At 39.1% G+C, this 24855-nt stretch overlaps 1 protein-coding gene and 1 pseudogene across 3 annotated transcripts; one reads left to right on the plus strand and one right to left on the minus strand.

The window, feature by feature from the left end:
• Positions 1-1236: 1236 nt before the first annotated feature.
• On the minus strand, positions 1237-22810 carry BNIP3L (BCL2 interacting protein 3 like). Of its 3 annotated transcripts, none has more exons than XM_025873802.2 (6): positions 22632-22810; positions 15576-15759; positions 10899-10971; positions 6091-6194; positions 5809-5958; positions 1237-4051 (listed from the first exon to the last, which is right to left on the minus strand). In XM_025873802.2, the coding sequence occupies exons 1-6, from the start codon at positions 22729-22731 to the stop codon at positions 4003-4005; spliced, it is 660 nt and encodes a 219-aa protein (XP_025729587.1). In that variant the 5' UTR covers positions 22732-22810; the 3' UTR covers positions 1237-4002. The 3 variants fall into 3 exon arrangements, with proteins under 3 accessions (XP_025729587.1, XP_073748680.1, XP_025729588.1); XM_073892579.1 differs by having other exon boundaries at positions 22668-22809; XM_025873803.2 differs by lacking the exon at positions 22632-22810 and adding an exon at positions 16506-17475.
• On the plus strand, positions 15340-15458 carry LOC112826271 (U4 spliceosomal RNA; annotated as a pseudogene).
• Positions 22811-24855: the final 2045 nt, after the last annotated feature.

A 24855-nucleotide genomic window follows, 5' to 3' on the forward strand; every position in this document is an offset into this window, starting at 1 on the left:
CAGAAAATGCTCTTGCAAGGATCGGTGGTGATTCAACTACCAAAATCAAAAGGTTCTCTTCAATTCACCTCCTTAACCACCAAGTCTGCCGGGGTCGGCCACCTCCTCCCCTTTTAGGGGGTGCTTCTCTTACCATACTATTTACATCACTCACCTTTTTGAGCTTCTCCTCTGCTCCATCTTCAAATGTTGGACTTCACCGCTTTCTCCTTTCCTCCTGGTCAAATCTTCAAACAGTACGTAATACACATGCGTGTCTGTCTCCTTGTATTTCATTTCCATTCCAGACTTTTCTCCTGAGTTCAAGTGCTCTATAGAAGTGTCCACGTGTTAGGTTCCAACCAGGTTCAGTGTATTCAAACTTGAAGTCACCTGTTTTGCCCCCACCACTCCATTTCTCCTCCTGTCCTTCCTTTCTCAGTTAATGGCATCAATAGAAACTCAGGGTGAAAAAAAAAAAAAAAGCAAGTGGGGGCAGGACAGACACACATGCCTCTTCCTCTCTAAATCATCTTCTCACCGCTGACTTTGGTTTCCCCTCAGATCCTCCTATCCACCCTGGCCCACCTGTCCCAGCCCCAGGGCTATCCCGTGGGCAGGCCCTTCCCTAGAGAAGCAGCTGATCTTCTTGCCTCTGGTACTCTTCCTCCTCACTCTTTCAGGACCATCCCCTTCAGTCTTCAGTCACTTCCCTGCATGTAACCCCTCAAGGCATCCCACTAACTGTATAAATAAGTTTAACTCCCAGAAGAGCATATAAATCTCAACTTGGTTCAACACTAAACTCTACTTTCAATTTCCTCTCTACCCATCCTGTTTTCCAGCCACAATGACCTTCCAGTTCTTCCTAGAATATGTTTTTCACATGTCAGTTTCTGCCACTCCTTTACAGGCACACTTGTGATTCCCTTTTGCGCTTGTTGAACACATACTCAATCCATCAACTCTTCTGTAAAAAATACCCTGATGCCATCTAGCAGAAGAGAAGTTCTGAATGCTCTGGCCCCATCATACTTCATACACACTTCTCCGATCAATAATATTTTGTGGTGACGGTCTCCCCGCGAGGGAACTCAGGAGGTCAGGAATAGTATTCATTCCCATGCACTTGGTACACTGTTAGGCCCTGGAGTACTGGAGGAACTTAGTGATGGAAAACTTCTGGGTAGCCAGGTGAGGCCTCATCTCTAAACTCCCACGCCACGCACATGACATAAAATGATATGCTGACAGAAGAAGTTTTGTGAGAGCTTTAATGGCACAAAATGTTTATAGCTACAAGTTATACATGTCTTGTAAACTGTATATAATGATACAAAGTGCTAACTAAATAGATGAAGAATGCATAATCACTTTGGCTCAGTTAATTCCAATAATTTCAACAACTGGTTCACTTAAAAATTCATCTGACTGGCTAAGTCTTCAATTTTCACTTTTTAGAGTAGTAAATATTTTTACTGCAAAGTAACTTGTTGCACTTTTCAATGTGCAAGTTTGTGCAGTTTTGCTCATGATTCTATTTACAAGTATTTTTAGCCAGTTTTCATCAATCAAGAAAAATGAAGCCTGCCTTTTCGTCCCCAAATTGTAAACAGGTATAAAGCTTTTTAAACATTAATCTTAAAATGTCAACTGTTAATTGTCGAAGTCTCCTTTCCAATCATGCAATCTGTTTCTGTTCAACACAAATCTGGGTAGGAGCATAAACATGTATTCCATATGTTAGGGCTATCCATAAATACTGCATGATTTCATCTTAGGAGAAGTTTTACTGTGATCATGTATTCATGTTTTAGGTCATAGTCCAAAATTTCACAGATATTTTAAGAAAAAGGACAGAACTAAATTTATTTCCAATGTTGAAAAAAATCATAAATATACCCAAGTTCAACCACACTACTGACAGAATTGCTACTGAGTTTCAAAAGAGGGCAATGTGTTACCTGTAAAAAAGTTGCTCTTATTTTAAGGTTGATTTTACTTTCCCCTCCCAGGATATCAATTGTAATGCGAGTTGCATATTGTAGCAGTTTAACAGTTTAGTGCTTTCGACTTTATCAGCCTTTCCAATTTTACTCAGGCTTTTCAAAATCAGCGGGCCGTCAGATTCACTTTCTTTCCAAAAGAAATCCAAATACGAACACTTGAAATAAATAGGTTACAGAAGGCAAATCAAGTGTTCTCAGGTTTGAGAATAAGATAGAAACAAGGTATAACATAAAGATATCCAAAATTATTTAGGCATCAAGTGCTAGAAAGAAAACATAAAATAATTCAGAAAACTATTTTGGATGTATCATCTTTCTTAAAGATAATCAGCTATATTCCTGAAAAAAAGATAGTCAGAAATTAACTTTGTTTGTTTAATCTGTAGGTTACTTTCCATTATAACACGTCCATTTTACAAAACTTGATGTGAAAGACAAGAGAGTTAGTTTCTGCAAACTGGCAAATCTGGTTGCCAGTGTTCTTATCCAAGGCAAACCTGATACACTTTATTTAATGAATAGATGGCCAGTTTTAAAATTAACAATGAGAAGTTCTCTAAATAGTCAATAGTAATGTCTATATCATAAACAGTAATTATTTATATATAAAACATATAATAGTATCCCCTTTCAGAGTCATGCTAGGTGTTCCAAAATCCAATAAATCTACTTGGAGTAACTGGTAATCTTGCTGCTTTCTAACAGTTTGGTCCTAAAGCTTCACATTTTAGAAACGAACAAACAAAACAGAAACAGTCTGTCACTGAAGGAAGCTGCTGAGCGCTCTGGAACTGCAGGAGTTGAGCACGACTGAAAAGATGGCCCCGGGAGAACATGACCGGTGCCCGCACAGTCTCGGGCACCACCTTGGGAGGCTTGTGCAGGTAAACATTAAAAAGGGAGAGATCCAAAGAAAAAAAATGGCATCTTTTCAGAACCTTGTCAACTGTTCCCACAACCCAAGTCTGGTTTTCAAAGTTGCACAAGTGCTTGGAATCACTCTGAAATAATTATCTTCAGAGTTTAAAGGCTTCAGAGTATAAGGGGTGCTTCCTAAAACAAGAAGCCTGTATTTATACCACAAATTGGAACTCATTCCAAAGCCCCTTCTTAGAAAAGAATTAAAAACAAAAAAACTTAAAGTCATGAAAAATTCACATGCAGCTAAAGATAATAAACGTAAAAATACCAAACACACACAAATCCCCAAAGCAATTTCATATATTTCTAGGCCTGAGACATTCCTTAGGAGAAATAAAGATTCTACACCATAGAAAAGACAGCATTACAACACACTAGTATTAAAATCTGCTGATGTAGTTTAGTTCTTATTCTACTTCATACCCATCACTTACGTAGCTGGCCTCCTATAAATTAAAAGGCGCCATTAGGAGGCTGCTTAGACAAAACGTGGCTCCAAAGCTTGTTTAAAATAATTTTTTATTGCCCAGGATATTTTTTTTCTTGTGTCTTGTTTTTTTTTTTTTTTTGCTTGTTCTCTTTTTAAATAACTATAAATTCAAGCTCAGGGAAGTTTGCTTTGCCTTGAAAAAAACAAAACAAAACAAAACAACAAAGCTGTTCTATCATTTGCTAACCTGATCTCATTTGAAGAGAGAGATGGTAGTTATCTTGCAAGAGTAAAATTTATACCATGAGTGATGCAGGTCTAAGTCTGGTGGCACTAAAAGGAGATGATAGCATTGTTGACAAAATTATAATCTGCTGGTGGCATTTGCGGAAAAGAAGCCCTTGCAAATTTCTAAATAACAGTAAACTCTGTTAGGAAATTCTAAAGTGTCTTACGGGCCAAAAAGGGAATGAGGTTAGTAAAATGCCTCAACAGAGTTTGAATAAAATACTGGGTTTGAGAGTTACTGGAACTTGGATATGTAAAAACAGGGTGGTAGGCTGGGTCATGCTTACAATGGTCTCAAGTTCAAATAAACTACTGTGACAATACACCACTTCACAGGTCACACGCTTTTCCACTTCTCCAGGGCTGTTCTTCCCTTCAGTAGGTGCTGGCAGAAGGCGTGCTCAGTCGCTTTCCGATATAGATGCTGAAAGGAAACAGAGTACATCATGTCTCATCGGTGTAGACGGCGGCACGCCTGCTGGCCACAGGCCGAACTGCACCGAACAACTCCATGGTGTAGAAGTCTCTAAAGGTGTTAAGTGCACAGCTCCCTAACACACTGAAATCACTGCTGACTTACTTAAAACTCGTCACCAGCCAGCCAAACTGGTTTTATGTAATTATGTTTACTCATTAGGCAGGACTGGACAGCACGGGGGCAGTGATCACACGAAGTAAAACCAGAGAGAACAGATCCCTCCAAAGAACAAAGCACAGCCAACTTCCCTTGACATGTTCCCTTATAGTAGGCAGAAAGTTCTACTGATACTTCACATATAAAATACAGTAACACGCCAAATTACAAAGCTGCCAGGGCTTTACAGTGGGCTCTTAACGCTTCAGGATTAAGGCCTAACATTACTTTTCCGTGCCAAGCAAGTATTTTACCATTAAACAACATAAGCAGAAGGGCAGTTAAGGAAAACAGGAAGCTAGTCCCACCCCACAGTGTAATAAAACCAACTTTCTCAAATCCTTTTTTCCCCACACACATCTATAACAGTAGTTACACTTACACCAGCAAGCGAGACAATCTGAAGACTCATGAAAGGAAGGGCTATCAGAAGGTATAAAAACCAAGTCCTTGAGGGCAAATGAACTACTGTGCAGTCATTACTGAAGGGGAATTTAAATTCCTCTCCTGCCTGCCCTCACACCAACCCCATTCAACACCCACACACTCCCTTCCTCCACAAACCCCTTCCATCCATTCTGCTGTTTGTGATCGCAGCCTTCACCATCACAAAAACAGATCAAGCACCCAGGAAGACAAAAGAAGTCTATGGAAAAGTCATGTGTATGGTTCCATGTTTATGACTGTAAGTAAATCCCTTACCCATATGCTGAACTCCTTATAGGGGAGATTAAGGGTCACATAGCTTTCGTATATTATATAGAGAAAATGATTCTTCGCACATGCTTAAAGAGAATAACAGGTCTTAAAAAAAATAACTAGTGTTTATAACTCTTAAAATCTTTCAAAAATGGATTTCCTCAACTGCTCCATCAAGACAAAAAAAAAAAGAATTTAAAAGACATTCCTGAAAAATTCATCAGTTTTGGGTAAATGTAAGGCCAACTTTAGAAGAATAAATGAAAATGCTACAAAGAAAAAAAACAGGATCCTGAACCAACCTATCAGTTTCACTCAAGGCCTATTCAATAAAATGGTGTATTTTCCCATCTGGGGAAAAAAAAATGTTCAAATCAACCCCAAATTTAAATACTTACAGGTTAGTTTACTTTAAAACTTAGCTAATCTTGATGAATCACTAAATTCTATCCCTGAAACTAATAATACACTGTCTGCTAACGAAACTGAACTTAAATTAAAAATAAATAAATAAAAATAAAACTTAGCTAATCTTGAGTAATTCATAAATAAGAACAAAACGCAAAAGGAAAAATTAAGCATAGAAGAGCCCACTTAAAGATGACCATTGAGAGGATTAACATGAACAACTTACTTTCAAATAAGAAAAATAAAACTCCACTACTAAAAATGCCTGCCAGTGTACCAATAGTGTATCAGCTTCAATAGTTCTTTTAAGCTCTCCCTATTTACACTGAAACAATAAAAGCAAAACAAATACAAACTGTTTCATGCCTATTTCTTACGTCTGTAAATACAACAGGGGAGGAAATGAAGGAAAAACCCGTTAGGAGTCCACCAGTACTTACCCTAGGCCCAAAGCCAAAACATGAGAGAGGAAGAGAGACGGAATGAACACCTTAAGGAATTCTGCGGAGAAAATACCCCCTTTCTTCATGGCCCCACTTTTCCTCATGCTTAAAGAGACGGAGCGTTTGGGGTGTCTGAAGTGGAACTCCCTGAGGGAAGAAAGGCAGGGCAGTGGTCAGAAACGCACTTGCTGAGAACGTCCTGGGAGCGAGCAGGTCCGCTGCCCGGGAGCGGGAGCGGCGTCTGCCATGTCCCCTGAGAAGACACGTGCAAGGACTTACTTAGGTGGAATGTTTTCAGGTCTACTGGACCAGTCGGACACCCAGTCGACGCTTTTCTTCGAAGCATCAACTTCTTTCTCTCCTTCTGGAATTTCTTCTTCTGACTGTGAAGAAGAATTACAACTTTAAAACAGAAAAAAAGGAAGCCCAATTGTTCCTACTACAAAAGACAAATCTAGACAGAAAATACATGAAAACTCTAAGGTCGTGTGCATCAGCAATTTTTATGTAAGAAACACGCCAGGTTTCTAAAAAGGCTGACCTAATGATCTGAGATCAGGGCATTTAATATCTTAAAAAGAACTTGAGCGGGCCTTACTGTTGTTCTATCTAAGCGTAGGATGTGAACCTGAAAAAAGTGCACTTCAGGCTGTAAGGCTCACTAAAATGTGGAGAGGATTAAGAACTGTTGCATCTGGGTGATACTTATACCGAGGCCCACTGCAACATTCTCTTTACTTCTGTTCACACTTAAAATTTTTCATTATTAAAAATAAAAAAAATCTCCAAACATATATGCTAACCAATATAAAGTGATGAGAAAACAAGTGGGAGATGTGATGAGGAAATAAATAATAATATTTATTAATCACTTATCAAGAGACAAGCATCATTCTAAGCACGTTACATACATTAATCATTTTTACCTGGCAACAACCCCATAAAAACAGGAATTATCAATATTCCATTTTACAGATGAGGAAATGAAGACATAAATTCAGTAAGTGCCTGAGGTTCTGTAAGTAGTAAGAGACAGGGCCAGTATTTAAACTGGGTAAACTGTCTCTCAAGTCCCCAACTCCTAAGCATTAGGTTTTACTTCCTGGAAGGAGATTCCATCTTTTTTGACAAATCACTATCTAAACATTTCCCAAGGTTTATTCAAAACTACTTAAGCCAAAAGTTTTTTGGAATCATTTATTTTATACTGACTTAGAATGTGACATTTTTTGCATCAGGTAAATGAAACAAAGTCCTTTTTCTTACTAATGATAACCTACAGTTTCAGGCCGAGAACAAGCAAAATTCCCAATAGCTTCTCTTTCACGAGAACCCACAGGAATGAGATAGTCCTAAAAATGACAGCAATATTCACTCGGCTTTAAGGAATGTGATGATAGGACCTCAAACCCAAGGGTCTCAAGGCAAAGAACTATTTTGATTTGTTAACTTTGTTTGAACAGGATTCACTCTTTGACCAAAGCTTTCATTCTTTTTGGTAGATAGCTATGAAATGCAGAGCTTGATATATATCACGTGATTCTTTTTGACAGACTAGTTCTCTATGAACTAAGTGCTCCAGGAAGGTAATTCAGAGAGTGAAAGGGGCTACCCTATCTCTAGAGACTAACAAACTAGAAAGTAAAATCCCTGTGCATTTTTGCTACTCTGGTAGTATCATTCTTATTTAGTTCTGCTGGACTTGGCAAATTCCACTGAATGACACAATGTAGCCTTTAGGATTAAGCTTTTTCCATTGGGTATTGAGATTACTCAGAATCATGAGTTGGCTCTTTGTGGAATAAATCTGAAAATATCTTAAATCAAAAACAATAAGTTGTTACAATTTACTTATAGATCAGTTTGTGTACACACAATATCTGACAATATTCAACACATTGCATGTCACTTCTGCTTAGTTTCCAACTCTGGTCTCATGTGTCTCTCCTTAAAACTCCTCAAAGACTGAGGTTTAAATTTGTGAACAAGGTTAATATTTCCTACTTTCAAAGAGAATGAAAATGTAGTAAGATTGTACAGCTTAATTTACTTTAAGATGATGTCATTTTCTCTCAGTTGAGTGAAGCAAAGTTATCTTTGGACTACTAGTAAAAACAAATTCCCCAAATCAGTTTATAATGCTTACCTTAAGAACCAAGAATCCCATGCTATCCTCATTTACTACTGCTGTGTGCTTCCCTTTATTAATCTTAAATTTGCCAGTTTCAGGTTTTAAATTACCTTCCAATCCTTGGAAACATGCACTTAATATGGTAAAAATGTACTTAATCTAATTAAATAAGGTTCATGCTTTTAACTCAATCAAAAACCTTCTCTGATTATTTTAGCCTCTTCTCATGGGCAAGTCCTTTACCTTCAAAGCACTTATATTTTCCCTCCCTGGCCCATGTCAAGTTCTCTAGTCTCTACATGCAGCTACTGACTGCACAGAATGGGGTCCATAAACCCCAGTTTTTACATCAGGGGAAAGGGAGGACATTTTCGGTCTGCATCAGTGATAGTGATACCCAACACTGTGCTGGCCCCCTTCAGTCCCAGAAACACACTGCAAAAATGACTTCAGGAGACCTCCACAGTCTTTTTGCTGCCATAATACAGACTCTTGAGGACTACGGTCATAAAAGTGTAGTCTGAAAGATCCTTTTCCTAAATGCATTACACCTTAGGCTTCCTCATACCATAATTCACCGGCACGTCTTAGTTCATCCTCATGACCTTGTGAGCTCTCCTGAAATCAACCCCGGGCATGGACTTATTTTAGTAGAAGGCACAGGGGCTGCAGGCTCACACAGCCCTGGTTTCAATCCTGGCTCTATCACCCACTGGCTTTGTGATCTTAGACAAGTAATCTAATGAAGACAAAGCCCCACTTCTCCCATTTGTCCTCAGGGCTAATATCACCTCTTTTACTAGACTGAGAACATTGAAAGTGGGAAAAATCTTTTTTAAAAATAAATTTAGCACCTAGAATATTTTGATATATATTAGTGTCTTTCCTTCCTCCTCCTAGAAAAGGCTGAAAACATTCTATATTCCTCATATAGACACATACAAAAATGTTTGATAAGAGCAAGTCCCATAACAGTCCTATGGTAAATGCTTCTATTTGTTAACCCTAAGCTCACTTCTCGTTCATGAAAAAAATCCACCCTCCTAAAACCTAAAGGTATTAATTTTTAAATGATCATTTCTGCAATTTAAAAAAAGCAATGTAATAGGCTTTTTGAAAGTTTAAATAAATCATACCTACTTATTAAAAGTCTTACTCTAAAAGAACATATTTTTCTTAAGGGACCTAAAACTGCTTTTCCAAAGATATAACCATGTTTAAATGGACTGCTCTGATTGTTAATGTGGCTTACCCAACAATGTTGATGGTAACTAATGTTCCTTTAGGTACTAGTTTCTGAATTGGGACCACAGTAGCAATACTACCATAATCTGACACAGAAGCCAAAAATGTTACATTTTCTCTCCTGAATTTCACAAACTCCTCTGGAATTCTAGGATGAACTCAGTCAGCTCTACAATTCCATTTAAATTATCAGTTAAGGCTAATTGTACACTGCCACTCCATGAATCAAGACAGCACTTATCAGAGTATTCTATTATGTTGTTAGATAAATTATTAGGAGGGAAAAGTATGTGTGGAGGGGGAGGGAGGTCTAAGATCAAATAAGCCTGGGAAACACTTGGTTTAAACAAACAGATTCTTCTACTGCAGGAATTGTCAGAGCCTTTAATATGCTACTATGTGCTGTGACCACTGGGGGCGGGGGGGGGGGGGGGGGGAGCAGAGACTGTATTATTTCCATTTAACTTGACTTCAGAACTATCTTATGGAGCTTCCCATTGAGCAAATGTTCCTCGAAACACATTCTGTAAAATGCTAACCTAGATTTTCAAATAGTCAGTATGAATTGAGGACATCTTCCTCAGGAAAGACTAGAGCAAAGAATTAATTTCATTTCTCTTCCTTGGGATTCCTTAGTACACTTTTGTCATGGAAACTACATATTTTCTTCTTCATTAGTTATAGCTTATGCACCTGGCAAAACTGACATACATTAGCCAGCAATTCAACAACTGCAGTTAGAACATCTCTGTACATGAGAACCTTCTTTATAATATAAAGCTCATAAAATAAATTTATATCTGATCTGTAGATTTTAGAGAACAGCACCAACAGAATATGGAAGAAGCAGGGAGGAACTGTGCAGCCTTCTGAAACAGAAAGAATACTGGGTGGACCCAACATATCATGCACAATATTTCAAGTGCAAAAGGGGAACAGGACATTATACAGGGAGAACCCCATAAAGCAAATTTCTGTCTGAATGCATTTAAACATTCCTTCCACAAATACTCTGCTAGCCCATGAACACGGTAGAAAAAGACAATGGTTCTGGTCCTCACAAATTTGCACTCTAGCACTTTTAGGCGAGTTGACACATCAATACAGTAAAGGGCCAGCTATGAGCATTTTAAATTGTTAATAACAATTACTTACTTATCGTAAATTTCAGAATATTAATCGTTGTATGCTTTCAATACTGTAGCCATCTATTTTACTGACAATGTCAACTCCTAGTGAACTACATTTACCTTCTTTAGTTTAAGGAACCCTGCAAAATGTAGATGAATTTTATCTCTAGCTGTTGAAATTCGTCTCAAAAGTCACTGCTTTGATGTCAAATGCAGAAAAAGTTTTCACGCCTGCTTCTACAACTTTCCTTTTCATTCATTTTGTGACCTTAAATAAAACATCTGTCTCAGCTTTCTATTTATAAACTCAAGAAACTAGCCTGGAATACTGGAATGATACATTACAGACAAGAATTTTCCAATTCTGTTAGGGTGAGAGGGACCCAAAGTCTCAGCTGCAAAGGCATATAACGAGGGCTGTATCACCCCAAGTAAATTCCCAAAATCAGAAACTGAAGAACTTATACCAGCTTCCAACTACTTTTTAAAGTCTTCTTATTCTTTAATACATTTTAGCAAAACACAGAGTTCGCATTCCTAATTATTTACCGTACATCAGAAAAACAAGCACACGCACACACCTGGGAGCTATGGTCCCTGCTGGTGTGCATCTCCACATCAAACATAATCTGCCCATCTTCTTGTGGGGAAGGGCTAGAAGAGAAAGAATTTAGCCATTAGTTTTAATTCTCATTTTGTCAAGTAAATTAACCTCCACTGGAAATTAGAAAATTAAGTTACAGTAGTACGGCTCTGAAAAAGCGGCAAATCAAAAAGTATTATCTTGACCCCAAAGAACAAATGAAATTGAGCACTCTTATTCCCAAAATGTTCTGGAATTTTGTGATGATGATGAATTCCTTTGCAAGGATAAATTTTCTCTTTTTTATTCTTTTTCCAATAAAGGTACAAAGATCTTCAAAATTCAGAAACTTAATTTCGGGTTCTTTTTCTCAAAGTTCTTTCATCATTTAATAATTCATCGCCAGTGATTTTCAAAGCGTGAAAGCAGTTTTCAGAGTCTAGTTGGTTCCCAGCCTCCTGAGGAGCTTCCCTGGTGTAATCTGAAACCGGCCCCCACACAGGAGGGCAAGGAGAGGGAAAGAGGCAGGCCACTCCAGGGTGGTAGGTGGCAGCATTAAACAGCAAGGGGATTTACAGACGAGGCTTGTCTTGGCGTGACAGTAAGGTGAGCAGATGGCACCCGCCTGCCACATCTTAAAAGTTTATACAGAGGTCTTAACTGGGTTTAGTCACGTATAGCATTCAAACAGTCTCAACACCACATTTCTGTCTCAAAGCTGTATTCCTGAGGCAGCTTCTGGGAGCCATGAAGGCAAGCAGAACACACATTCCAAGGACAGGGGAAGGAATGAGGAGCCTCCAATTGCCCAAGTCCAGCTCCAGGGTCAAACTGTGGTCACGTCTTCTCAAACACCTCCCCCAACACTCTTTCAAAGGGACTTCAAGGTTAAAATTGTTTTCATGATACTATTATGATTTATTTGCCTTTTTTATTCTGTCATGTCTATCATTCTTAGTCTGCGTATTATGAAATTTTCCAAAGGCTACATGATGTGTTTTATCACTACAAACCAAATGCAAAAGCAAATAAGAATCCAGCTGTTTTCTATTAAGCCAGATAAGAAAGAGATTTGCAAAAATGTAAATCAATGCCACTAGTTCTTACTAATATTTTTTTTTGGTTATGAAAGAGTTATTTTTCATTTTAAAAAGTTACTCATACTGAAATGTAATGGGTTTATTACTGTTGAATGAATACATATTTTTAAATTTCTTTTAATTTCTGATATACTTAAATATCAATATATATAACCCCCATCAACAAAAGATCTTTGGGGATCCTAGTAATTTTTAGGAATGTAAAGGAGTACGGAGACCAGAACCAGAACCACCATTCTACTTATTTCAGAAACATTTGCTTTCAGATATTTCAGAGTGAATTATATAAGCATATATATGAATACAGAACCTTCAATTAAAAGTACAAAATATATTCCCAGAAACAAAAATTTACAGATAGGGCGCCTGGGTGGCTCAGTTGGTTAAGCGACTGCCTTCGGCTCAGGTCATGATCCTGGAGTCCCGGGATCGAGTCCCGCATCGGGCTCCCCGCTCGGCGGGGAGTCTGCTTCTCCCTCTGACCCTCTTCCCTCTCGTGCTCTCTATCTCTCATTCTCTCTCTCTCAAATAAATAAATAAAATTTAAAAAAAAAAAATTTACAGATAAAACTTTTAGACAAGAACACATGATCACGAACTATACTTGATATGATAGATGAAAACAACCTGGTAAGTTCTATTCTTAACTTTATCAATGATTCCTGTGTAACCACAGCAGGTCACTAGATTTTCCACTACACACCCCACCCCACCAAATCTAAACCGAAGTAGGGATGAAAACGCTCCAGGCTTAACCTGTTCAAAGGAGGAGATGTTATCTGTTAAAGCTACCATGAGCATGTGTACAATGTTAACATATAGAGATGCTTTTGACCTAGAAATCTCAGGCTGGAGCACAGGCACCAGGTGGAAGGAGGCACTCTTGTTGTCCTCGGTTTACTGTCATTATGCTCACATAACGCTGTTGCGTTCACAGCCAGAGAGATCAAGTTAAGGGTCAGCCTCACAGAGCCAGGAGCAGGTCAAGGCAGCAGAATGACATAGGCAAGAACCCTACAGAAGCACTGCTCTACTTCTTCACTCTATCACTGCACCAATCTCACTTAGAAGAATACTAAACATTTCACTGGTAAACGGTTTACTACTTCTAACAATATGGAATGCATTAGAGCTTCAATCCTGGCTCATATTAGAATTAGCCAGGGAGCTTTTAAAATATCCTCACATCTCTACCCCAACCCTGACGAGAGAATATGAACCTCTAGGGATGTGGCCTGTACACTGGTATTTTTAAAAGCTCCCTGGGTGTATCTAGTGTGTAGGTTGAGAACTCCTGCAATAGGGTAAAACACAAAGGGATTATCTTCTAATAACCACTACAGTGACAAAAATGTATCTCTGGAATAATTTTTAAATTGAAAATATGGTTTACCCTTGAACAATGCAGGGTTTAACCCTGCACAGTTAAAAATCTGTGTATAACTTCTGACTCCCCCCTAAACTTAATTACTAATAAACCACTTTTGACAAGAAGCCTTACAGATAACATAGTCAATTTACACGTATCTTGTATGTTACAGGTTTTATGTAGTGTATTCTTACAATAAAGCAGGCTAGAGGAAAAAAATGTGAAAGAAACTCCTAAGGAAGAGAAACTACATTTACAGTACTATACTGGATTTATGTGAAGAAATCCACATGGCTGTGTAGTTCAGACCCATGTTGTTCAAGGGTCACTGTATATATAAATTAGCTCTGGGATAAATATCCAACAGTCCTAAAATGTTTCCACCTACAAAAAACACTTCTCAATGACTTCAAATATAGAGATGCATGGCAACTCAAATGACAGGAATTTTGAAGACATTTTAAAATGTTAAGGTGTGTTGGCACAGGAGAGTATTACTGAGCTAGAGTTGCAGGCCTTCTCTGAAAGATGACCAGGAACCCAGAGCCTAAAGATACAGAAGCTGAGGGATAGGAAAAGTGTTCAAAAGCACATGCCACGCCTTGCTTCACGTGTTTAGAAACCTAACTTAAACGTGATCACGGGAAGGTAAATTCATATTCGATCACAAGTGTAACTACAACCACAAGTGAAGTAAGATGACTTTTTCTCTGCTCAGTGACAACAGCAAGTGAACAACAGGTTAAGAGACACATCAATACCAATGATCAAGGGCCATGTACTTGAATGTATAGTAAAAGACTTCTAAACGGGTCCAAAACAAGCAGAAAACTTCAGAAACCCATTACAAGTCCCATAATATAAATGTAATAGGATATAAACTTCATTCTGAAAGACAGATGAATGCTGTTGCAACTGGAATCAATGGCAAGCTGCTCAGCAAAGAGCCATCTGCTCTGCTTCTGCTTATAACCACAGCCATACCAGGCTCCTAAGAAGCACAGGGACACAGGCAGAGATGAGACGGGGCGGTGGGGGCGCACAGTGTGCCAGGGCCAGCAAACCGGGCTCTGCTACCTTGGTAACATCAGTGGATTATAAGATATGCAGGAACCTCAAATATGACTGAACTCCTCTTTCTCCTTTGAAACTTTTTCTGACAAATAAAATATGCTATATACACAATTTTTACAAAGTACAAAAATAATCAGAAGAAAAATATCCATAATGCCATCCCTTAGAGATTATCACTTTTATTTTTAGTATACATTTTAAGTGTTTCCTTAGTCTTTGCCTTGAGCATCTGCATTTTCTACATGACTAATGTCAGTTAATTCTTAATTAACCAAAAGACCACCCAGTATCCCATAATGCTAACAGTATGGCTGTCACCAGTCTAGGACGTATCAGGTATACCACCCAGCCCTCCGGAAAAAAACAAAGCTTGTGCTGCAAAATAAACGAACAACTCACCGTCAGCCCACTCACACGTACCACTGTATCCTTACTCTTTCACCAAAAGCAGCCCTTCACCAGTGGAATTACTCTCCCCAAGGCCAATGTAGAAAAATGAGGTCTGAAATAAAAGTTCCTCTGAAGAAACAGAATGGTCTTCCAAATTAACTATCTTTGCAGACCCTGGTTGGCGTTTCCAACCATGCAAATACTACTATAACTTCAATCAACCTGCAGTTTCTAGGACCCAAACGTTTACTGAGTGTCTCCTATGCACCAGCACCATAACTGTCAAGGGTACAAAGAAGATGAAACAGGACCCCTGCCTTTTGGAGCCTCACAGTCTAGAAGGGGGACAGTACGTAACTGGCAGCATGTGATCTGTGAAACAGGACACAAAGGAAAAAGGGAGAAAGTTTAATACTACAAGTAAACATTTATGCCATTGACTTTTAAACTGATAAACATCAAAAAAATGATACAATCTGAATAAGGAAATTGATTTAATCTAGGGAAGCTTTGCGCAGTGGCAGTATCGTAGCCAATGAGGTTTATCCGAGGCGCGATTATTGCTAATTGATTTAATCTAGGGAAGAACACCAGGCACTCAAGTATTTGTCAATTAGCTATCTGATTTAAATACACACGCTGCAACAAATCAGGAGTCACATTTTGTAAAAGAAAATGAAAGCAGATTTATTTTTTCTAATGGGAATTAACCTTGGGACCCATCTGTATAGATCTCACTTACCTGTCACAGTGAGAGCTGGCTCTTGAACTACTCTGTCCTGATTCATGTTGTGCATCCAAAAGAATCTTCTCCATGTCTCCATTGTGGATAGAGGATGAGGAAGGTACATGTTCTAGCCCCCCATTTTTCCCATTGCCATTATCATTGCCATTGCTGCTGTTCATGGGTAGCTCCACCCAGGAACCTGTTGGACAAGTCAGATAGCTTAAGTTAACCACAGCAGAACCAAACTCTGTCATGTGCACACAGATGCGAATGTGGTGAATTCTGATAAGAATTCGGTCTTGCCTCAAAGCAAATGCAAGAGTATTCTGAAGAAAATAAATAAGGAGCAACAGAAGTCTAAAAATATATATAGTTCCTGTTCCTGAAGTAGCTCACGCAATCAACCAATTTAGAAGAAGCTGGAATTCTACAACTAGTCTTAGAAAATGTGTCTTTCAGCCAATTTTCTCTCTAGTTAAAGCTTAGTTTATAGATGATAAGCACTTCACTGAAAACTTTGAGATTGCTTTTCAGAAAATAAATGGCTACTTTATTACTACTTATCTTTAACATTTTAATTATATATGTTTAACATAATATATATATATGTATTTTTTCCCACTACTTCAGCTATTTAGTTGTATCCTCCCCACAGATAAAATAAACCTATGGCTTAGAAACTTCTTAAGAGTCATCTAAGTAAGTTAACAACTGTCCTAATTAGCACAATTAGAAGCTCCTAGAAAACTTAAATCCAATCATAAAATTTTCAATTTGTGTACAAATGTGCAGCATAAAATTAATGCATCTAGCTCTTAATTAAATCCGGTGATAATACTAAAAAAAAAAATCCGAAAAAAGCTTTCTCTCTACCCCACAAATTAGTTTCTTCCTTTCCTTTATGCCTCACCCCTTTCTATCCTCTCCCCTATGCATTAACCATACCTTGTGGACTTGTCCTTTCTTCTCTCCCACGACTTCCCTATTTCCTAGGGTTTCACTAAGCTTTGTTGGTTTTGGGGGAGAAACTGCATCTGTATAGGAGACACTGAGGTTTTCTCAGGCCAACAGTCAAAGAGGGTGGAGCCACAGGAAAGGGGATGTGGCCCTGGTAATCTGGACAGCTCTTGAAAATATTTATTTATTGGCTCAATGAGTTTGCTGAACACATTAAGGTGCTTTAATTTTAATAAGAATTGGTAACAGTAGGCAATAGACCAACGTCACAACAAAAAGAAACACGGGTGAATTTTCTTCCTAATTTCCATTCTGTATAACAAATTTTGTTTTAGAAAATATAACCAAGCAGGTTGACAGGGCCGTTCCTCCAAACTCTCAGCAGAACATTAGAGTTCTGTGGCCAGTCTTCCATCAGTAAATCAGAAAAACCATCAAATGAGGCTCAAACCTTAAAATGCACTCTCAGGGAGGGGAGGACTATTCTAAATCCAAAGTGAACTCAACATCATCCTTACATGAAGGAAAAGCTCAAAGGCAGACCTGGCGGGAAATCTGACTCCACCACCTACTCTCTGCCTGTCTTTCTGAGCTTAGGTATTCTCATTTGTAAAACAGAGATATAAAAATACAGACCCCTACCTCTCAGAGCTGCTCTGAGGATTAAACACAGGACATAGGTAAAGTGCCCAGAAAGTGGGAGATATTCAGCTATCCACTAGTTAAAAGAGCTTATTATTTGTCAAGTACTTAGAACAGTGTTTGCTAAATAAAAACGAAGTTACCCTTTCTTTCCTTTCCCTCTAAGGCAGTCCCAGCGGGTGTCACAGTCCTATAACCACCACCCAATCTTTGGGACCGTACGGCCAAACAACACAGCTGTACGACATCTCTATGACCTCATTCTACACACAAAAATGGACACAGACTAGACAGAACTCAAAATGTATTAACAAGTTCAAAGAGCAAAGCGAAGACAGATTTAACACTAAAGGTAATTTAATTAAATACTTGGAGTGCCTCTGGAGTATATAAGAAGTATGCCAAAAGCATCCCTAAATTTAGAGTCTGCAAAGTATTTCAACAGGAAAGAGACAGAAAAAGAGGTATATGATAAATTTTTTTCTAGTTTAACTGTTTTCTAGGACTGTCAAACTTATTTTAAGCCAATGGAATCAGTTCTTCTTGTACAGAAGCCCAAAGTGTAAAATAAACAAAAGACCTGAGCTGCTCTGATAGAAGAACTAAGGAACCAGGGTTTTCCCATGGGTCTCTGTGGAAGCCAGTCTACCCTAAAATACAGTTAATGTTCACTTCAAGTAGCTGATCAAAGAGAAAACTGGCTGTAACAGTATCAGCTTTTCCAGACCTTACTTTTTTAAAGGACTTCCAAACCAATATCTAAATTCTACTTTCTGCATTAAAAATATATGAGCAATCATAACCTAGGAACTTGAGAAGACATAGCTGGAAAACCTCAGTAAAACCGATCTCTGTGACTGGCTTCACATCTAGCATAACTGAAGTCATTTCTACTTAAGGCAGACAATATTTATCTGGCATATATTACTAGGGTGGTTAGGAGCACAGACTGAAGGCAGACTCCCACTCTACCACTTACATCTGTTACACCCTAGACAGGTTACTTAACCCCTTAACAGTTTTCTCATCTATAAACTGGGGATAATAATTGTATCTACCTCACAGGGTTGTTAGAAGGTTGAAATGAATAAAGCATGGTGAAAAATAAGGTCACTAGTACAGGGTAACTGCTATGTACTATCCACTACTATAATTATACTCTATCTTTTTAAAAAATTTATTGCAAAAATGTGTTTCTTGAAAATAAACACACATAAAGTAAAAACACCTTTCCTCCCAATCTCCCATTCCTACTCCCAAAGACCACTTTTAAAAGGTTTGTATGTCAACTTCCAGAGCTTTTTCAATGAAATACAGTTCTGTTTTTTGCTTTTGTTTTTATACAAAAATTGAATTGTACTATATTTTTCTGTAAGAAGCGTTTTTTTTTTTTAAGATTTTATCTATCTATTTGAGAGAGAAAGAGAGTGCAAGCATGAGCAGGGGGAAGGGCAGAGGGACAGGGAGAAGCAGACTCCCCACCGAGCAGAGAGCCTGATGCAGGGCTCGATCCCAGGACCCTGAGATCATGACTGGAGCCGAAGGTAGCCGCCTAACCGAATGAGCCACCCAGGCGCCCCTGTAAGAAGCATTTCTTACCTAACAACTTATAGATCTCTTTCAATGTCAATGTATATTACCTGACGTTATTCTTTTAAACAACTGCTTTGCATCTCATCATAAGTACATACCATACTTTAACCATTATCTAAATGTCAAGGTTAACCATTAGCACAATCAGGTCTTCAATAGACGATAATTTGACAATGTGCATTAAGACACCTAAAAAGGTAGATTTCCCTTAAAAGTTCTCTTCCAGATAGATCATCTATGGAAATAAACATTATTGCAGAAAAAGTTACGCACACAGATTATTAAAAGCTTCATCTTTTGACTAAGATGGAAAAAAAAATAAACTTGTCTTTCTCAATAGATGGACTGCACATTCTTTTCATTACCTAGTTCATTCCTGATTTACAGCCTCAGAATTTCTTGATGTTCTAACTCTACCAATTCTCACAAAGTCCCCTTCTACTTGGAAAGGAAACAAGACAAGATATGAGGATTGTGCTGGCCAAGCAATACAAAGTGGAAAAAAATCTGAGTGAATTCTCTTCCTGATAATCAAACTTTAAAATTAAAAACTGCAGGCCCTCTCCATTATATTAAAAGACTACTTACAAACCGAGAAGCATTCTCTTATGCCAGACTCTACACATACACAATACAGGAGATATTTTCTAGTTTAAGTCTTTGAGAATTGCTAAGAGATTCAGAATTGGTAAGAGAATCACACTTCTACATTTGGTAATATAGTACATCGTGAAGGTTGGTCCAGTAATTGTGATTATATTCATGACTGTATGCTGTATATATTCTTTATAGTTTTATAATCACTAGTTCAATCCTCTTGCAAGAAGGGGAGTGGGAGAGCTGAGGGGTAGAGGAAGGGAGAGAAGGAAGAAGAGTAGTTCTCATCTTTTTCCACAACTTTCCAAGGTCCCATGTATAACTCTTATCCGAACCAGGTGTAACACATTCCATTATGTCTTATGTTCTCTCCTCAAAGTCTTTATTTTATTTCAAATACTTGATGCTGGAATCCAGACCAAGAACAGTCACCAACATTCTTCTAAAAAAAAAAAAAAAGGTCATTTTGCACAAGTGGATACTTACACACCAGTTACTTATGTATTCAAAACAGTATCATGAAGCAGTGAAGTTTCACATGCCATAGCCTTAAAAGCCTTCTCACCATACTGGGGAAGCAAGTACATCATGGTTGAAGATGTTTAAAAAAAAAAAAAAAAAAAAAAGGCTGTACTTCCTACATTAAATAGTAACAAGAATTTTACTGCTACCTTGATTTTCCTTATATTACCTACCAAATTATATAGCATAAATGTCCTATACAAATATTCTTAAGTAACTTGTTAGTTTTCTTAAGAATAAAACTAGGACTGGAAACTGGAAAAATGTCATTTTAACTTTGCCAGCAGTTCAAATATTTATCCACTGATTTGTAAGGAAAATGAACAGTTCCCCTACAATGGTAAACTAAAAAAAAAAAAAAAAAAGTTTCATTATTCCAAATATTTCAATAATTTGCTGTTAAAACTGTCGACCCCTGAACTGAAGAAAAATCCCAAACCACAGATAATCTGTACAATGAGTTCATCTCCTGTGTTTCATAGTTGTGCAACTTTACCCAACAAAGAACTTCAACTTATCAGCAATTTGGGTAGTATCAGATGTCTGAGTAAGTTGTTTTGCCTAGTGCCCAAAAATCACTTGAAGGAATCAGTAAGGCTTCTTTTGTTTAAACCACCGTTGTATAATGAACTGAAAACACAAAAGAATAAAAGGCAAGAGAGGAGAAATTAAATATGGCACTAGCTAAAAGGTTTTCAGTAACTTTTCAAAGCTCACCCTACTCAAAATACTTTCTATCTAGCAGGTTTCCCAAAGCCAACATTTTGATAATCACACACAGACTGTGTGTTCTTCCACTTCGGTTAAGAGCTAATACAAACGTAGCAGCAACTGATTGGCCAAAAACATCAAATACCTCATAGGTCTATCAGACACAGAGATAAACAATCACAGACAGCTCAACCCCATTTGTTCTTGTTTTTGTTAAATGGTGTGCAAAGGAAACTAAAATTCCTTTTTTTCCTGTGAAATCATGTATGCATACTAACCAAACAGCTAACTTTTAAGTACTGCATGAAAACGGTGAGTACAATCAAGAAACAGTACACTAAAAAGCTAGATAGGCAGGTCACCTCTGTACATTAGGAAGAACAGCTTACTGAGAGAATAGGAAACACACATAACCAGGGGATTCTGGGCCACTAACGCGTCCTGAAAGGAACACTAGATCATCTGAAAGTAAAAATCTCAGCTCTAGGTCCTAGCCTGCTGTGAACTTGGACAACACACTTTACTCTTGCTCTCTTTACCAGTAAATAACAGAGACAGTTACCTCTAAAGTCTCTTTCCATTCTAAAATTCCATGCTTCTAAGAGTATGCTAAAAACGGGTAAGTAGCGTTTTAAGTGCACATTAATACATGAAACAGATAACGTTTAAAGATACATAAATTAATCCTTTCTGTGGGAAATAACATATAAATCTTAAATTCCAGAACGGAAGACACTTGAGTTTCAAAAACTGAACATTTAAGAAAAATTTATCCATCAAAAGATGGAACAGCAGCAATAAGCAATGAAAATATCTTAAAATACTCAAATTCTATCCCCATCTTGTGGGAGGGGACAGGAACTCTTTTCCCTAAAATAATTTTTAGGCCATGTTGGAACACGTCCCTCTTATGAAAGAGATTGCAATGCCTTTGAATGTCATTTAAGCATCCAAATGATTTTTAGACGATTTCATCTGGCCATTTGCTAACTGTCCCAACTGCTTCTTTCATGAGATCAATTACAGAAAGGTTAGGCAAGAACCTTTCCAAGAAGACTGAGCTTTTCAAGACAACTGGGAAAAACCTTAGGACAAGAGGTCTGAGCACCAGAATGTTATGATAAGCAACTGTAGCTGGTCGTAACTCAAATGCTGCACATTAACTTCCAAGCGCCCGACTGTATTCGTGTGGTTTTAATCCCGTTCCTGAACATTTATTGCCCCAGATTCCACAATTTATGCAATCTTGGATGGTTCAAGAGGCTGTTCACAAAAGGTTTTCAGGGCACACAACTCCATCGTTTCAAAAACAAAACCAAAAAACTCACTTGAGCCAACTCTCAAAAACAAACAAAAAAAAGTAGCATAGCCTCCTCACCCCCCCACCCCCAATGTGAAACAAGTAACCACTAAATTACCAAATGATTTTCCTGACCAGCCTGTGTGGTAACAAAGGAAGGGAACTGGAGGGCTCACATTCTGAGCCCTAAAGGAAGGCCGACCCAGAGAGGTGGGGTCAGCCGGGCCAGGCCCGAGCCCCGCCGCACACCTGACCTCCCGCGCGTCCCCCGGCCGCCCCCTCCCCTCGGCCCGCCGCCCGCGTCCATCCCCCGGTGTCCCCGCTGCACGTCCCCATCCCTGCCCACGTCCCCTCCGCCGCCGCCCGCTCCGCCCACCCTGCTCCCCGCGCCCCAAGGCCCGCCCCCCCCGCGCCCCGATTGGCTCTGCTCAGGGGCCCACCACAGGTGGGATCGGATCGCCCCCCTTCTCCTCCCACCCACCTGCCCTCCCCAACTGCCAACCCAAGCGACCCCGGACCAAGACCCCATGGAGGGAGGGGAGACAGGGCTAGAGAAAGACAGGAGCAACTCCTCCTGACAGGTGACGGGAGCTGTCAGTCACCCGCACATCCTCAGCCTTGGCCAATGGGCTGCCTTCTCCTCCCGCCCCCCCGCGCGGAGCTGGCGGCGGCGGCGGCGGCGGCGGCGGCGGCCGGAGCAGCTCCTCCTCCCCCATCCTCCTCACCGAGCCCACCCGCCCACCACTCACTGTTGAGGCCGGCTGGCGGGGGCAAAGGCTGTTCACCTTCCTCGCAGTTGTTGTTGTTGTTGTGCGGGGGCGGCGGCTGCTCTACTAAATGAGACGACATTGTCAGGCTGCTGGAAGAGCTGTGGCCGCAGCAGGACCGCCTCTGGTTCTCGAGCAGCAACACAACAAGCCGAGTCCCCCGCCCCCTTTTCTGCTCCTGCGCAGTCCCTCCCCCGCCCCTGACGTCAGGGCCCGCTCCGGCCACGTGACGACAACACAACAAGCGACCGGGTGGGGAGGGGGCGTTCCCAGGCGAGCTTCGGACCTGGAGACGCGGGAGTCATGCTGACACGCGCACCTGGAATGAATTCTTGCGTGTCATTTGTACCGGCCTGCTGGAGTGACTTATGCAGCTGGAACTGAGATAGAGGTTAGGGAGAAATGTGTAATGAGGAAGTGTTAAGGTGCTCATATGTTGGCACCCAAATCTGCACCAGCATTGCTTTAGCCAATCCCTGAGCATTCCTTTTTCACTATCTGCAAGGATTCATTTCTGTAATAGGTTTCATGGTGACACAAAGGAAGCAAAAACCCCGGCGCCTCCCTGTCATAAACCTAAAACAAAGCTGGCAATACATTAATACTCCAAACAGGGAACAATGTAAGGCAGGCCAGAATTTTTAGTTGTTAAAGATTTTTTTTTTAATTTTAAATTACAAATGTAACACGTGATCATTGTAAAAAAAAAGGAAAATTCCAGGAAAACATACGGAAGAAAATAACCACCCGAATTCCATCATCTACCTATTTCTGGGACTTGACATCGGAAGCCATGTTCCCTATACGTGGGTGACAGACAGTAAGCTACTCTATATTCCTAAACGCTACACCTGTTTCATATAACCACGTCTTTGTCCATTCCTTGGTCTGTGTGGCACATATTTCTTTCAGTCTGTCACTTGTCTTTTAACTTTGTTTCACTGAAAAAGTTCAAAATTTTCATGCAATCAAACATTATTTTCATATGATTTGGGAACACCCTCACACCAAGATTTTAAATCTATTCCTTATAAATTTTTCTAATCTTCTTATAGGCTTAATTTTATATTTAGGTCCTTGATCCATCTGAAATTTATTTTTGATGTGTTGTAAATTAATTAACTTCAATTTTTCCCAATTGGGTAGTCAACTGACCCAACAATATTTATTAATTTTTAAGTCATCCTTTCCACACTGATTTGAAACTGTCCCTTGTATCACGTTCTAAATTTCCTCAAAAGCATGAGTCCATTTAAGGCCTGTCTATAATAGCTCTCTTAGCTAAATAAGAGAAAGTTTGTCCTCCTTTGCCGTTTCAAAACTTCTCATGACTATTTAATCACTCTTTAGATGAATTTTAAAAGTTGACTGTCCAAGATTGACCATGTGTTGGTAATTATTGAAGCTAGGTGATGGTTACATTAAGCTATTTTTCTAGTTTTGAATACATTTGAAAAGTTCCATACAAAAAATGTTTTCTAAGGATTTGTCAAACCGCACTGCAAATTTTTTTAAGATTTTGGTAAGAAATGTATTCAATTAATAGATTAATTGGGAGGATAATTGACATATTTACAAAATAGCCTTCCCATTCAGGACTATTGTCCATCATTAAAAGAAAAAGGTAAGCAGTATAGCCAGCAAAACTGAGTTTATTCAGGAATAGCCGAGGAGTGGCGAACTATGGTGAACCATAGTCAAGTCTGAAGAAGAAAGAAGAAAGCAATTTTTAAGAAGAAAAGAGGTTGGGAGGTGTTATTTTGATAAGAGTTCATTAAGGAGAGCAAGAATTTGAGGTTGTGGCAGCTTCTCATTGGCTGACCTGTTGCCAAGCCAGAGGAAAATCTTTCTTCTTCTTGCTGGGGTATGTAAAGTAAGCTTCCTGCTGAAGTATGTAAGGTAAGCTGTCAAGAGTGGTACCTGAGTGAGAATCCTCCCTTCATTGGTTCCCTTCTCCACTTTGAATTAGGTTTCCTTTATTCATTTTCACATTCCCCTCTTTTGATCAAGATCTTTCCTTGAAAGCATTCCTGCTCAAGCATTTGGTTATTTATTTATTTATTAATTAAACATTTTTGTCTGTGTCACTCAGTGGCAGAAAGGACCTTTCCTGGTATTCCTGTCCCAGGTTGCAGGGATACCTTGAGGTGATGGAAATGACAGAAATCATATTTGCACAACAAAGAAAATAGAAGAAGGAGCTCTC

The sequence above is a fragment of the Callorhinus ursinus genome, unplaced genomic scaffold (assembly GCF_003265705.2).
Source record: "Callorhinus ursinus isolate GAN/ISIS: 27379988/994484 unplaced genomic scaffold, GSC_fseal_2.0 scaffold4, whole genome shotgun sequence".
NCBI classification, from domain to species: domain Eukaryota; kingdom Metazoa; phylum Chordata; class Mammalia; order Carnivora; family Otariidae; genus Callorhinus; species Callorhinus ursinus.

Excerpts from the sequence above, each read along its gene's own strand:
- BNIP3L (XM_025873802.2), bottom strand. The coding sequence starts at position 22,731 with ATGTCGTCTCATTTAGTAGAGCAGCCGCCGCCCCCGCACAACAACAAC. Across the intron at positions 6,195-10,898 it reads GCAGGGACCATAGCTCCCAG|TCAGAAGAAGAAATTCCAGA; the intron begins GTGTGTGCGTGT and ends TCTTCTTCACAG. Across the intron at positions 5,959-6,090 it reads CCTGAAAACATTCCACCTAA|GGAGTTCCACTTCAGACACC; the intron begins GTAAGTCCTTGC and ends TTCTTCCCTCAG.